The sequence below is a fragment of the Lagenorhynchus albirostris genome, chromosome 15, assembly GCF_949774975.1.
Source record: "Lagenorhynchus albirostris chromosome 15, mLagAlb1.1, whole genome shotgun sequence".
Taxonomy (NCBI): Eukaryota; Metazoa; Chordata; class Mammalia; order Artiodactyla; family Delphinidae; genus Lagenorhynchus; species Lagenorhynchus albirostris.
Window position 1 is genome coordinate 22,951,907 of NC_083109.1, and position 14,537 is coordinate 22,966,443.

Here is a 14,537-nt window from a genome sequence, read left to right on the forward strand (position 1 = left end):
AGACACCACAAGGGCCCTGCAAGATAGGAGAAACTCTGAAAGCACCACCTAAGAGAAAGAGCTAGCAGGTGGCATCTGTCACACAGATGTTCCTGATGCCAGACAACATCTGCACTAGTGACCTTCCCCTCCCCCTGGAGGAACCAGAAATGGCCACTGATGAACAAGAACAGAGAAGACACTCACCACCACGCCCAGCTCCCCACTGTGGGCTTCTGAGCCCAGTCAGGCCCTAGCTGCAGGTGCATGAGGTCTGAAGTAGATGAGACTGATGTTTTGAAATGAGACCAGACCCTCAATACCTGAAAATGAGACTGTTCCTTAGGGTCTAAAAATGCCTGGAAAAGCTCGGGGATCTGCCCAGATATCAGCCACGATTTGAAAGGCAATAGTGAAACAAAGTGGTTTCTTGCTCTGCCCCCTGCCTTTGCAGTTTTCAGTCAATAAGCTGGTTTCTTGTGTATAGAATATCCATAAGATTCAGGCTCATTTATTTATATCAAACACCAGCTGAGCGCTTGAAACATGTGGTTTTCCTACAATAATCCAACCTCAATGCCTTTGATTGTCAGGAGGCTCAGAGTCAAGTCTGAGAACCAGTAAGAACAGCTACACTTGTCAGCTCCTACCATGTGCAAGGGCCCGCCTAAACCTCTCCAGGCACAGCCTTATTTCATCTCCCCTGAGAGCTCTCTGGGGTCTGGCTTATGCCTCAATTTATACATGGGGAAACTGAGGCTCAGGGAGGAAAACTGTCTAGTCAGAGTGAGATCAAAGTTCTCTCTACTAAGCCAGAAATTTTGCTATGATCTTCCTGGGTCTTGATGGTCATGGCTTGCTCTGGGACACAGGGTCCCCTTTTTCTCTGATCGTGCCTGGGTTATTGTCAGAGAACTTAGAACAAGTATCAGAAAGGACAGGTTGTCCCTGGCTGTGAATATGAGAGAAACCTGCAAACCCACCCCTTTGAGAAGGCTCAATGCAGATCCCATCCTCTTCCCTGCAGGGGCCCACCCTCCCCACAGGTTTGCCTACCTGAACTAATCCAAACAGGTAAGTAGGGCTTCAGTAAGAGCCAGGGTCTAGAGAGTCAGGGGCAACCAAGTATCTCACAAGCTCCAGCCCTCACGACCCCCTCACCCCATCCCCAGTGTTGACATCTGCCTCTGTGACAGCCCCCCACCCCCCACTGCTGCCATTTGAGCTCCAGTTCACCAGTTGGTGGGAAGTTCAGCCCCAAGGCCTCCTGCTTTTGCTGGCCACCCCTCCAATCCTGGCTCACCAACCATGGATTCCTCCCCACCTCCGGTCCACCAGGAACGGTCCCAGGGGTCCCCCATCTCGGTACTCACTCGGAAGCGTGCGACTATTGCTGAGGCTGCCGGTGCTGGGAGGGGGGGAAAGGGACTGCAGGGAAACACTGTCCTCCTCCTGCGAGCAGCCCGCCTGGATGGCGCGCAGGTAGCTGTGGCTGCGGGAGCGGAAGTAGCTGGGCAGCGGCAAGTCTAGAGCCTCCGCCGCGGTCGACTCTGCTTCACTGCAGGCCGACTCGCAGGCTGCCTCATACTGGTCGCTCAGATCTGCCTCCCGTACCTGTCAGGGCAAAAGCAGGCATCAGGGGCCGGCTGTGCCCACTGGGGAGGGATGGGGTGCTTGGTGGTCGGCTCAGCTGCAGAGTTGGAGTCTGTGGGGCCTCCACTCGGCCCACCCTCCTGCTCCCGTCTCACTTAGGACACGGGATGGGCAGATGGAGCCCTTAAGAAATATACAGACTCTCTCACCTCTTTGGGCCTCAATCTTCCCATCTCTACAATGGAGGAGAAACTAGTAAATATACTTTCTAGGATGTTAGCTAGGTTATATCTTGTGTGTCCAGACTGATTAACTAATAGATTTTGAGGTCATATCTGAATTCAGCCAGAAAGAAGGCTATAATCAGTAACGTCTGCCCTGGATGTTGGAATGGGGAGGTGGCAGTAGGTGTGCTAGATATTTACCATCTTACGGTCCAATTCCTTCATTTTTATAAGCAAAGAAACTGAGGGCTACTGAGGGGAAGATACTTGCCAGTTGTACCCAGTGAGGAAGTAGCAGAATCAATACTCCAAATGTATATTTAAGGAAGATTAATCTAGCCCTGGTGTACAGAATGGATGTTGGATATAGGGTCTGGAATGGAGGCAGAGGCCAGAGATGAAGCTGATGCAATAGTCTGGTGAGGGAAAATAATACTGGAATGAGGGTAGTGGCAGTGAGGACTGATTAGTCACACCTGCCATGGTCAGTATGGGGAACGGAGGTATATATGCTATTTGCCATCTCACATCTAGTTCAACCTCATCTGGATGGTTTCTAAGTGTCCCTCTAGAAACAAGATCCTACAAAGCGGCAGCTGGGGGTGTGAGTGCAGAGGGGGCTCACCATACATACACTCTCCAATGGTTCTGGAAGGGTCTGTCTGACCCATGTCTCAGGCCATCTTGGTACCTGGGGATCACAGAGTATAAGCTGAGGTGTCAGCTGGCTAAAGATGGACACTGGGTGGGGGTCCGGGAAGACACCTGGGCTACACGGGAGGGGGCAAAAGTTGACTGAACACCATGTGGAGGAAAAGATGAAGCTGGATCTGGGGCCAGTGTGCCCTGGACCTGGCTGTGTGACCTCAGGCGGGCCAGCACTGTTCTCTGGGTCAGTGTTTCCCTATCTAAATGGACTAGAATGCCTGTGGACTCGTCTGCCACTGCATCAGGGAAAACGACTGGATGGATCATCACCCAATTTTTTTTCTGGCTGCACCGCACAGCCTGTGGTATCTTGGTTCCCCGACCAGGGATTGAACCCGGGCCCTCGGCAGTGAGAGCGCGGAGTCCTGAACACTGGCCTGCCAGGGAATTCCTGATCATCACCCAATTTGGAGTATATGTTTGGAAAGGCCTAAATTTGCTCTGTTCAATATGGTAGCAACCAACCATGCGTGGCTATTTAGGTTTAAATTAATTAAAGTAAACAAAATTCAGTTCCTTACTCACACAAGCCACATTTCACTTGCTCATGTTACCTCATTGGACAGCATGGATGATAGAACGCTTCCAATCATCACAGAAAATTCTATCAGACAGCACTGATAAATTAAAACGTAGTCCATGTGACATACCCAAAATTCACTTGGATAGGGTATTAAAGAGATAGGTGTTTATCCTCCAAAGCTGCAGCCTGAGGTGTATTGAGAGGTCCCTGTGATTGCCAAAGGCAATGAGGTCTTGATTAGGGATTGCACGGTAATGGCCCACCTCTGGAGCTAGACTGCCAGAGTTTCATTCCCGGCTCCATCATTTTCTCACAAGAGGAATATGGGCAAGTCACTTAACTGCTCTGTGCCTCAGTTTCCCCATCTGTAAAATGGGGGCTAATTAGAGACCAGATTTCACAGGATTGTGGTCAAGATGAAATGAGATCATTCATAATCACATGCTTCGAATAGAGTTGGGAAAACTAAGCACCTGATAACCTGTACCTGTTATTACAGGCAACTTTGTGGGGCAAGTGCAAAGATTTGTCAGTGTCGGTTAAGATGCTCCCAAGCTCCCAGGGAGAGGCCAGCTGGTTAGTGCTGTTGGTATGTATATCATTGAGGACGTACTATGCGCAGGCAACTGCCCTGGGGGTTTTATATGTGAACACATCACACCCTTATCATGAGGCTGTTGAAGGAAGGAAGAGGTCACCTGGCCCACTGTGGGCTCCCCAAAGACCCTCTGCAACAATGTGCCCAAGAAGAATTATGATATGAAGGTGGGAGGCACATGAGGCATTCGTGGCTGGAATCAGGAGATGTGGAGCCAGTCCCAGTTCTGCCCTGTAGGCCGTGTGGCCTTGGATCAGTCCCTTGCCACTCCTGGCCCCAATGAGGACTTGGGCCCAGAGCACCTTCCCTGCCTCTCTGTCTGGCCTTGGGGCTGGGGCCTGGGAGGGAGGAGAGGACCACCTCCAGGGGCAGGATGGGTGTGCGTGGGATGGGGCACCCTTAGGACAGGTAGACAGTGCCAGGACTGGCGTCGTCTTCACCACCTTTGGTAAGCTTGAAAAGTCTCTGCATTCATTCCAGAACCCTAACATCCTTAAAGGTCTTACTGGAACCCAAGAAAGGAGATAAGTCAGGGGATCTTGTGGCTGGGATGTGAAGGCCAATGCCCCCAGCCCCTGATCTGTCCAAATGGAAAAGTCTCCCCAGGCCTTTCCCAGGCTTTGGGGAATGAGAGGAAGGAGGGAGCTAGAAGCTCTCAGGGTATACCTTCCTTTATCTTGGGGTTATTATTTAAAAAAAACTTTTTTTAATTCAAGTATAGTTGATTTACAATGTTATGCCAATATCCTGGGGTTATTCTTGCCCCATCCATAGATCCTAGCCCATTCTTTTCCATTTTTTTTTTTATCTTTTCCATTTTTGAGAAGAGGAAACTGAGGCACAGAGAAGTGAAGCGATAGGGCCAAAGAGCGGAAGGTCCAGGCACCAATGTGATTCCTGACACTATCTTCACTGGAGGGGGCTTTCCTGGTGCTGGCTCTGCTTACCCCTGCCCGGCTCAGGGGCCAGGACCACTGAGGTGCCTGAGACCCAGCCCTGGCCTCTGGGATTGGGGGACAAGAGAATGGCAAACATACTGACCTGCTGCTCGTGGCCAAACAACTGGGGGATCAGGGAGGCCTGTCCAAACATCTGCAGGAAAGAGATGGGGGAGGGTTATGGGGAGACCGAGGCTGGGGGCTAGGGTTGGGTATTCAGGCCTGGCTGCAAGAGAACTTGTGGCTGGCTGGTCTAACCTCCTCCCCAGACTGGCTGAGGCCCAGTTGCTGGGAGGTCTTGGCTTCCTCCAGGGGTGGGAGGCTCACTCCTTCTGGGGCTGGGTGTTGTTGAAGACTTGTCATCTGCTGTTTGTAAGTCTTTCTCCTGGGTTGGCTTCTGGGACCATGGATGTCCTGTCTGCTGCCTCTCACCTGGGCAGGCAGCTCCCAGGATGTACAGATTAGGGACAGAGCCCAGAGGCTTCTCTTCCCTGGTCAGGGCTTACACAGTCCAGTGACTGGTGGGAGCAGGGTTTCTTCTGGCAGGAGTTGAGGCCTCAGAGACACAGACAGAACTGGACATCTCTGACTTCGGGGTGACATAGGTGGCTCAGGTCACTCAAGCTTCATGGGATGAGGGTTTGGGGGTTCAGAGGACCCTGGGCTAGGGGAGAGCTGGGGCTCGGCAGGGCGTAGTTGGAGAGACCTGCTGGGGTCCCCAGCCTGGCTCATTCCGTGTACCTTTTCGTGTAGCCAAAGGACAAAATTGTTCCAGGTGCCAGGGCCGGGCAGGGGATGGAGACGGTGGGTGTGAGAGAGACAGACAGACCCAGAGAGAAACACGGAAATGAGACACGCTGGAGAGAATCAGAGAAAAATGTGGATGAGGGGAGAGAAAAACAGAGGGAGACAGACACAGACCGACAGGGAGACTGAGGGATGAGAGAACAGGCAGGATGGGAGAGACAGGGAGGGACGCCATCCATTCAGCAAACCTACGTGCCCTGTGCCATGTGCTGGGGACTCTGTGGGGACAAGACAGCAAGGTCCCCGTCTGCAGGGAACTCCCAGTCTTAAGAGTGAGACAGACATCAACTAACAAGTATAGTTCCAGATAGTAAGAAGTGCTGTCAAGAAAATTAAGCAGAGTAAGGAAACAGGGCCCCGGGGACCCCCTGAGGCAAGCGATAGGGCAGGTCCCTCTGAGGTGACATTTGAGCCAAGACCTGGGACACGGAGAAGAACCAGCTGTGCAAAGATCTGAGAGAAGATGCTCCTGGGAGAGGCAGGAGCAAATGCAGGGGGCCTGGGGCAGGAATGAGGTGTGTGAGGGGCAAAAGGGGGCCAGAGTGGCTGGAGCAGAGGGAGTGACAGAGCAAGTTGGGGAGCACATCTGAGAGGCAGGCCGGGCTTCACAGGTCTGGCTTTCACTAGGGTGAGGCGGAAGCCATGGGAGGCTTCGGAGCAGGTGACGTGATTTGACTTCTGTCTTTTACAAGCTCCCTCTGGCCGCTGAGAATAGGTTGGGGGTGGCAGGCCCGGAGTCCAGGACAGGACACCGGCACAGGTGAGACTTGGTGGGGCCTGGATGAGGATGGTGGGGCAGAGGGTCCCCTGGCCGGGGGTGGGGGGCTCTCCCTCTCCCCACATCTGAGGTCAGTCTCCTTGGAGCGTGGGAACGACAGTGCTGAGGATGGGGGCTGGGGCGGGCTTGGCCGGGCCAGGAATATGAGGTGGTAAGGAGCTGGAATCCGAAAGTTTTAAGCAGTCCGTTAGCCCAGGCCGTGGGGCTGCACACGGCGGGACCTGGGGCCTGTTCCTGCCCAGAGAGGTGGCTGGGTCTGCACCTGGCTGCCTCTACTGCCCCACTGTGCTACTATTGGCAGATGTCTGCCCTCTCTGGGCCTCGTCTCCCCATCCACACCATGGGGGGAGCCCTCAAGCCTTGACTAGTCATCCCTTTGCAAACTGTAAAGTACTGTGCACAACACGGTAGGGGCTGAGGTCCAGGTCTGGGTCTGACAGCCCTAGATCTCTGCCCAGCTTTGCCTCTTCCTAGCTGTTGTGACCCACCCCTATCTGGGCCTCAGTTTCCTCATCTATGAAATGGGGATATGGATGATATCTGGGGGTGGCTGTGAGGGATCAAGGAGCTAGCTGACGGTCGAGAGAATTAATAGTACAGCACAGCGTGTTTACCGCTGTTAGTGGCAGAGCTGGCTGGGCCCTGGAAGCCCAACTCTCCACTGATCAGGTGGGACATGGAGGTCCAGAGTGGAGAAGCAACTTGCCCGAAGTCACACAGCAAGATGCCAATGCTAACCATCAAGGGAGCCCCCCTTTGCTGAGCACATTATGTTTGTATCTCACTGATTCCTCACAACCCTTTGAAATAGGAATTATCACCCTCCGATGGTAAATCAGGAAACTGAGGCTCAGGGAGGGGGTGTTTTGTCCTGGGTTCATACTGTCAGTGACAAGACTGGGACTCAAACCCAGGTCTCCAGTACCCTATCCTCAGGGCTCCTGGGTCTAAGGCAGTGGTATGGCCCCTTCCTCTGGGCCCACAGCTTAGGCCATCAGTGTGAGGCCCTGTGACTGCTCTCCAGCCACAGGACAGTCAGTGGGGAAGAGACACACACAGGCAGCTTCAGGAACAAAGACCAAACAGAAGCACAGGGCAGATATTCGGGGGCCACTCAACAGAGGCTGGACCTGGACGTCTGTCCTTTTCCTGGGTGGGAGTTGGGGCTCTCCCAAGCCCTCTGACCTTCTGGCTGCCTGCCACCCTTACCTGGCTGATGCAACTGGAGTCGTTGAGGCTGTCGCTGACGGGGTGGTAGTCCTCCTCCCAGCTCGGACACTTGGAGGGCAGCAGCATATCCACTGAATCCAGGCGGTCCAGACTCCTGGTGGGGATGGGGAGCAGATGGGGCTCAGCCCACCCTTTGTTCAGCATGGGAAACTGAGGCCCAGAGGGGGAGAAACGGGCCAAGGTTATCCAGGGGCAGAGGGTAAAATGGAAGTCACTGCCATCCCGGGTAGCGTGGGGGGTGATGAGCAAGGGGAGAGCTGCTCCCAGCCTTTGGAGGCCTTGTGAGTCCGGAGAGTGCCGATGGCCCTCACCTGTCATGCCCACTGCAACCGCGAGGTGGCAGCACAAGTTTGCTCTTGACTGTTTCAAACCAGGGGTGGGCCACACCAGCTCAATTCTACAGCCCCCTCCTCTGCAGGCCTGGGGCAATTCCAGGGGCTGGACAGAGGAGATGGGTCCAGGCCCACAGCCTTGACCTCCGGCCAGGGCCGCCCAAAGGTCATCAGTTTTGACACAATGTCCAGGTGGCCTCCACCAGGCCCCTGAAGACTCACCACTTCTCCCCATAGCCCTGGCTCTTCAATCTTTCTCACATCTACCTGACCCTGGGCCTCCCCCTCCCCAACTCCCCTGCTCTGGAAATAAGGTCCAAGCCGCCAATAGCTCAGGGCCTTGACATAGACAAACTTGGCTTGGAATCCAGCTTCCTCACTGGGTGACCCTGGGCAAGTCGTCACCCCTTAAGTCTCAGTCTCCTCACCTATAAAGTGGGGGATGTCACTGTGCCTGCCTGCTGGGGCTGTAAGGAGGTTTCAGTGACGCAGATTCAAGGGCACTGGGGCAGGCATAGAGCCCAGAGCGCAGCGAGGGCTGACAGATGGCCCGCATTACTGTTACTACAGGAATACTCCTTTTATTGCACTTCACTTTACTGCGTTCTGCAGATATTGTTTATTTTGTTTTTCTCTTCTTTTCTTTTTAACAAATGGAAGGTTTGTGGCAACCTGGAGTTATCAGGTGACGGTTAGTATTTTTCAGCAATAAAGCATTTTAAAATTAAGGTATGTACTTTTAAAAAGACATAATGTTATTGCACACTTAGACTATAGGGTAAACACAACTTTTACATGCACTGGAAAACAAAAACATTTCGTGTGACTCACTTTATTGCCCTATCCCCTTTATTGCGGTGGTCTGAGGTATGCCTGTACTACTATTATCAATTCCCTCTCATTCAAGGCCTGGGCCCTGGTCCTGCCCACCTCTCCCACCTCCATGCCCACAGGTCATTCAAGGAATTGCAGGATCTCAGGAGTAGAAGGGGTCTTAGAGATCATCTAGCTCAGCCCCCTTCACTTAAAGCTAGGGAAACTGAGGCTCAGAGAGGGTGAGACCTAGGAATGGCTGGTGGTGTCCTGAATTCCCACCTGGAGGCCATTCCCTGCCTCTGTCCCAGCCAATGAGACTCCCTGCCTCAGTCTACTGTCACCTGCCCTGCTCTATTCCCTCTGCTGCAGTCCTCCTAGGCTACCTCCTCCAATGAAGCTCTGGCTCTTGCCCCCAGGAGTAGAAGAACTAGGGCTAAGCTTGTTTCCTTTAACTCTTCCAAGTCCTTTGTCTGTTTCTGACTTGCTTTTGTTTCTCTCCCTCCGCGGGTTCTGAATCACCTATACCAACTTTCACCTGTTTTGCACTCATTCTTTTCTGTTCTAATCCCCACGGTGACTTCTGCATGTGAAAGGCTCACTTCTCTCTCTAACATGTTATTTGTTGCTTCCTGTGTGCACGTGTTCCATTTTCCACGCTTTCACTAACCCTTCCCAGTCTTAAAGCAACAGGATGGGGCTCCATTGGTGGAATGCCAGGCCGGGTGCTGGGACAGGTGAAGGCTGTCTATCTCCCTTTCACTTCTGGATCCTCCCTCATCCCCAATCTCGGAGCTCAACTCAGGGGTCAGTTACAGGGGCACTGGCAGAGGGGGCTCTGGCCTTCCCTGGGCAGTGCCGGCACAAGGGGTGGGCTCACTAAGGGCAGGGTTCTCTAACCTGAAGAAGAGGGTCTCGGAGGGCAGTTCCCCTGTACGAGTGGAAATTATCTGGGGATGCAGCTCCCGTGGGCAGGGTTTACCTGGGCCAATCACTCCGGAGAGCCTCCCCTTATGATTTACCAAAGGATAAGGCTCACCTGTGGTCAGGACTTAACTGTGGGGGGCTTATGGGGTGGGTTCACCAAATGGCGGGGCTCTCCGGAGTCAAGTCATCAAAGTGCAGGGGCCAAGCTAAGGATGAAGATCTCAGGAAGGGGACTAACCGGAAGGAGGGTTCACCTAGGGGGCCTGGATCATTGGGGGTGGGGATTCACCTGGGTCTGAGGCTGGAGGGCAGGATTCATCTGTGGGGCTGGGATCTCCGGGCGGGCGGTTGAAGAGGAGGAAGGCGAGGTTCCCAGGGGTGGGACATACCTGTGAGGGGCTCACCTAGAGGGCAAAGCTTGCCTGTGAGCCAGGGCGGTACGAGTGTAAAGAGGCTTTCCCAGAGGAGCGCTCACAAGTGGGCGGTGCCCCAGTGGAGCAGGGTAAGCCTGCGGGCGTGGCTCACTTTAAGGGAGTGGTCCCCTTAGGGAGCAGAACTCACAGGTGACCAGGGCTTCAGGTGCGGGGTTCCCAGGGGGCAGGACTCACTGGTGAGCAGAGGCTTCCTGGGGCGGGACTTGGACTTCGGAGAGGCTCTCCCACGGTGGGGCTTCTGGGGTCAGGGCTGGCCTGCGGGCGAGACTCTAGGGGGCGGGACCGTGCGCTCACCTGCGGGGATTGCTCTGCTCTCCCAGCGACTGCTGCGTGGCCCTCAGGTAGCTCTGGCGCCGCGCCGCCGTCTTGGGGGAGGGCTTGGGGCTGCCGCCGGACTCGTCACTGTCCTCGTCGCCCATGGCCTTGATGTAGCTGCCGCTGCGCATTCGCCGGCACGGGATGGGGCCCTCGCCTGTGGAGTCCGCCTCGCGCGGGGACAGCAGCGAGGTGGTCCATTCGCCACCGCCTCCGGGCACCTGGGGTCGGGCGGACAGCCCTCAGCAAGGGTGGCTCAGGGGGCAGCGCACACCCCCAGCGCGCCGCCGGCCACCCAGCCTCGGGCTCATCACCTGGGGAGTGAGCTGCACGCTAGAACCCCCATCTCCAGGCCCCTGAAGCTCCCTCGCTGGGGAATTCGGCCTTCGGTGCGGGGTACTGCCACTAAAGGCACCCACGAGCAGGGCGGAGCCGCGGCTGGGAAGGATACCTGGGTCCCAGAGCCAGTTCTGCCGCAGCTTCACTGTGTGGCCTTCTCCAGCCTCAGATCTCCGTGGACCCCAGGCTGAGCGTGCCCCAGCAAAACCGTCCAGACAGAATGCTCACAACGGCTTCCACTGCAGCTACCCTTCTGAGCAACCCCTGTGTTCCCATCACTTCCCCTGCTATCTCAGTGGATGGCTCATGATCCCATTGCCCAGATGAACAGCAGGCTTGAGAGAGGTCCCTGGACCCTAGGATGGTGGGGGAGGATGAATCAGGGGACCCCAGCACATCAGTACGGAGGTGAGGTCTTTGGGGCCAAACAACATTCCTCATCCTACAGGTGGGTAAACTGAGGTACAGAGAGCACAAGGATTTTGTGGGATCTGGCAGCCATGTGGTGAGCTGGAGAAAGCGCTCAGTGTTCCCATCTGAACTCCAGGGACCCCATCTGTGGAAGGGGGCTGTGATAAGGGTAAGGTCACAGCTGTGAGGGCAGCCCTGGTCCTCAGTGGTTACAGTGGCAGAAACCAACTGAGGGGACCTCCCCTGCCCTTCTGAGGCCAGGCTCTGCCAGCTGCTCCAGGGCAGCACACACTGTCTACCCTCTTGTTCACTTGATACCCACCGATGTGTCCACACAGTGGATTTTCACCTCGTTATGGAGTACGCTCATCTCAGCACTCACACGTACCTCAGCCCGAGCACAGGGTGAACACGCCGTGCCATGTACATGCACCTCAGAGAGCAAGCATACCCTTTCCCCGCACACCCTCTCCCCAAGGACACACCCCTCTCCCCAAGGATGCACCCCAGCCACTTCATCATGTGCCCACACCTCAATGAGTGCACGATGTGAACACAGAGCGTACACACCTCCTCACGTGCACACCAGCCACCACTGCACCGCGGAACATCTCAACGTGTCCCTCCTCACTGTGTCCCCGCCTCAACACATGCAGAGCACACACCTTCACTGGGTCTATATGTCACCGCGGACACCCAGGCACACATGTTTCTCAGTGTACACAGCACACCCATTCTTCGCCATGCCCACAAGTGCACACCACACTCCCCAGTCACCACGCCTGCACAGAGGCCATGTTCTTCTCAGTTCCCACAATGCCAGTGGCTGATTCTCGGCTGAGGGAGGGTCCCTGCCTGGGATCCCCATCCCAGGTCCCCACCCCTGCGGCTTTCCCATTAACACCCTCCTCCCCAACTGACTGCCCAGCCAGTCACCAGGACCTGCACATTCTACCCCAAACCATTTGCTAGTCAATCCTGTTGCTTCCCCAGCCCTTACCCACCTACTTCCTGTTGAGCAAGCAGGCAGCACCACTCCAGGGCCTGCAGGGCCACCGTTTCACGGTGTTTCTGAAGCATTTTCACGTGATCAGACCAAACCATATCATTTGAGAGGGAGCTAGGTCACACACCACCCCCTCTGATGTTTCTAAGCTAAGGAAGTAGATTGAGAGCCACAAAAGCCTTAAATATATAAAATACTGCCTAGATTTCATTTCCCTCCTATTGAAAAAAATAGCCTCCTCCCCCCATAGTCTCACTGTCTTTGGAATTTTATATGGAATGACAAGAACTCAGGTCAGACTTCGATGTTCATCCGGTTCAAAATGCATCTAATGGGGCTTCCCTGGTGGCACAGTGGTTGAGAGTCCGCCTGCCGATGCAGGGGACACGGGTTCGTGCCCCGGTCCGGGAAGATCCCACATGCCGTGGAGCGGCTGGGCCCGTGAGCCATGGCCACTGAGCCTGCGCGTCGGAGCCTGTGCTCCGCAACGGGAGAGGCCACTACAGTGAGAGGCCCGCGTAACACACACACACACACACACACACACACACACAAAATGCATCTAATGTGTTCCCAAAGGCTGGCCAGGCCTGTGCTGACATGCCCTCCGGGATGAGGGACTCACTACCTACTGAAACAGCCCCTTCCATCTGCAGGTGAACCGAAATCTACTTCCTGTAACTTTCACCCACAGCTTGGGCTCTGGTACCGGGAGCCACCCAGTTCTCAGCCACTCACCCTGCCCTTGAGAGGCCCAGCACAAGTGTAGCAGCAGAGATGTCTCTGAGCCTTCTGCCACTTGCCAGGAGTGCAGGCTTGGTGCATAATAAGTGCCTCAATAAACATTAGTGTTTGAAAGAAAAAAGCTAGTCCCCCAAACTGATTTAGGGCCTCGGGGCTCCTGCAGTCCCCCTGCTCATCTCCATCACATTCCGCTCATGCTGACAGGAGTGTCTGCTCGTGTGTCTTTCTCTCCCAGCACCCTGATAATCGGGACTATGTCTTATTTATTTCTCACTCTATCCATTCAAGGGTCCATCTGTTCATCTACCCCTCTCTCCTCTCATGTTTCTTGAGCACTTCCTGTATGACAGACCCTGTCTTGGGCCCTGGGGACACAGAGCTGCACCAGATATGGTCCCTATCCTCAAGGAGCCCCCAGTCTGGGGGCAGTACCAGGCAGGAGGCTGGCAAGCAGAATGCCATGCAATTGGTCCTCGGAGGGGATAGAAGGCACAGCTTCCATATTTTTCTTCTAAAGGGAAGGGACATGTTTTGGTCCCTACTCAGGGCCGGTCTCAGAAGGGTCCTAATCAATGTCTGCTGAGAGCATGACCAGTGGAAGGAATCCTCTTACTAGCAAGATACCACCAGCCACCCATTTCCTAGGCGAGTGAACAGAGGCCTGAGTGAAACAACTTTCCAAGTCAATCTGTGACAGAGCTGGGCCTCAAACTGGTGCCTTCCCCACAATCCCTCCCCCCGCCCCGACCCTGGCAGGGACCCACCTGCAGGTAATGATAGGCAAGACCTTGGTGGCAGGATTTGGACTTTAGCAGGCTCTTATCCAAGGTGGCTGAGGTCTTCTGGCAGACCTCATGGGCGTGGCTGAGGGTCAGGGTGGACCAGGAGCCCCGCTTGACATAGTTGGTGTCCGCGGCCACCCCAAGGCTGGGGCAGGTGGCCGGGGGTGCCGGCGGAGGTGGCGGGGCGGTCAGCTCGGCGGTGTTGTTCTTGGCGGCTCTGAGCATGTGCCCACTGATGGTGTTGTAGGCGTGCGTGAAATAGCGTGGCTGGCTGCGTTCTGTCTGGCGGCCTAGTGTCATCAGTCCAGAGGCTGGGCCACCGCTGCGGAAGGTGCCACCCTCACCATCCAAGTTGTCGTCGGAGCTCCACCAGCCCGAGATGTTGGAACGGCTGCGCCGCTTGGGCTCCCCGGCCTTGGCCCGCTCCTTGCTCTTGGCCCTCCGGCCCTTGCCGTCCTCCAGGCCACCTTTCTTGCCGCCATTGCCGCCGACCTTGCCTGCCGTGCCCTCCAGGGAGGGCGCCTTGGTGAAGAAGAGCCGCTGGACCGAGTGGACCAGGTGGCGGATGCGGCCAGGACTCTCGCCCCGGGCCTTGGCCTCCCCGCGGGGGAACTGGAGCGTGCTGAAGCCGTCGCGGTGGATAGGCAGCTGCTTCTCAAACTGGTCCAGGAGGTTGGCGGGCAGCCGGTTGATCTTGGTGGCCTGGGCGTGGCTGGGGAAGGGGCTCTCCTCTGGCACCTCGAAGTGGGAGTTGTAGTGGATGCGGGGGAAGGTGCTGCTGGGTGGTGGCAGCTGGTTGTTGAGCGGGAAAAGCCCGTCCCCTGGCAGAGCATTCTGCCCAGGGAAGCGAGCCTCGCGGGCGAAGGCCTCCGTGGGCGATAGCAGGTAGGGGTTGCGATCAGGCCCTGCGAACAGGGGCTCGTGTGGTGGGTCCAGGCTGTCGGACAGGTGGCGGGGGCGGCTGTCACCGAGGCCTTTCATGATCCCGGCCCTCGGGGCAGGGGCCGTCGCCCTAGCGCGTTGCCCGGGTCTCCTCTCCCGGGCAGCAGCTAATCT

General features: G+C 55.7%; 2 protein-coding genes across 2 annotated transcripts in view; both read right to left on the reverse strand.

Moving 5' to 3' along the window:
* DLGAP4 (DLG associated protein 4) overlaps positions 1–10,279 on the reverse strand; it is an 87,333-nt gene extending 77,054 nt beyond the window's left edge. The window contains exons 1-5 of the mRNA XM_060124095.1: positions 10,179–10,279; positions 7,358–7,472; positions 4,667–4,717; positions 2,422–2,487; positions 1,353–1,593 (exon numbers count right to left, since the gene is read on the reverse strand). Coding sequence (XP_059980078.1) covers positions 1,353–1,593; positions 2,422–2,487; positions 4,667–4,717; positions 7,358–7,444 — 445 coding nt within the window. The 5' untranslated portion in view covers positions 7,445–7,472; positions 10,179–10,279. The remainder of the gene's footprint in view (positions 1–1,352; positions 1,594–2,421; positions 2,488–4,666; positions 4,718–7,357; positions 7,473–10,178) is intronic.
* Positions 10,175–14,462, reverse strand: LOC132505692 (disks large-associated protein 4-like). The gene is made up of 2 exons (XM_060123874.1): positions 13,464–14,462; positions 10,175–10,420 (listed from the first exon to the last, which is right to left on the reverse strand). The coding sequence occupies exons 1-2, from the start codon at positions 14,460–14,462 to the stop codon at positions 10,175–10,177; spliced, it is 1,245 nt and encodes a 414-aa protein (XP_059979857.1).
* Between the last annotated feature and the right edge of the window lie 75 nt (positions 14,463–14,537).

What these genes read in the sequence shown, in the direction of transcription:
- LOC132505692 (XM_060123874.1), bottom strand. Translation starts at nt 14,462, where the DNA reads ATGAAAGGCCTCGGTGACAGCCGCCCCCGCCACCTGTCCGACAGCCTG. An exon ending in TTGCCTATCATTACCTGCAG is followed by an intron (nt 10,421 to 13,463) that starts GTGGGTCCCTGC and finishes GCCCGACCCCAG; the next exon opens with GTGCCCGGAGGCGGTGGCGA.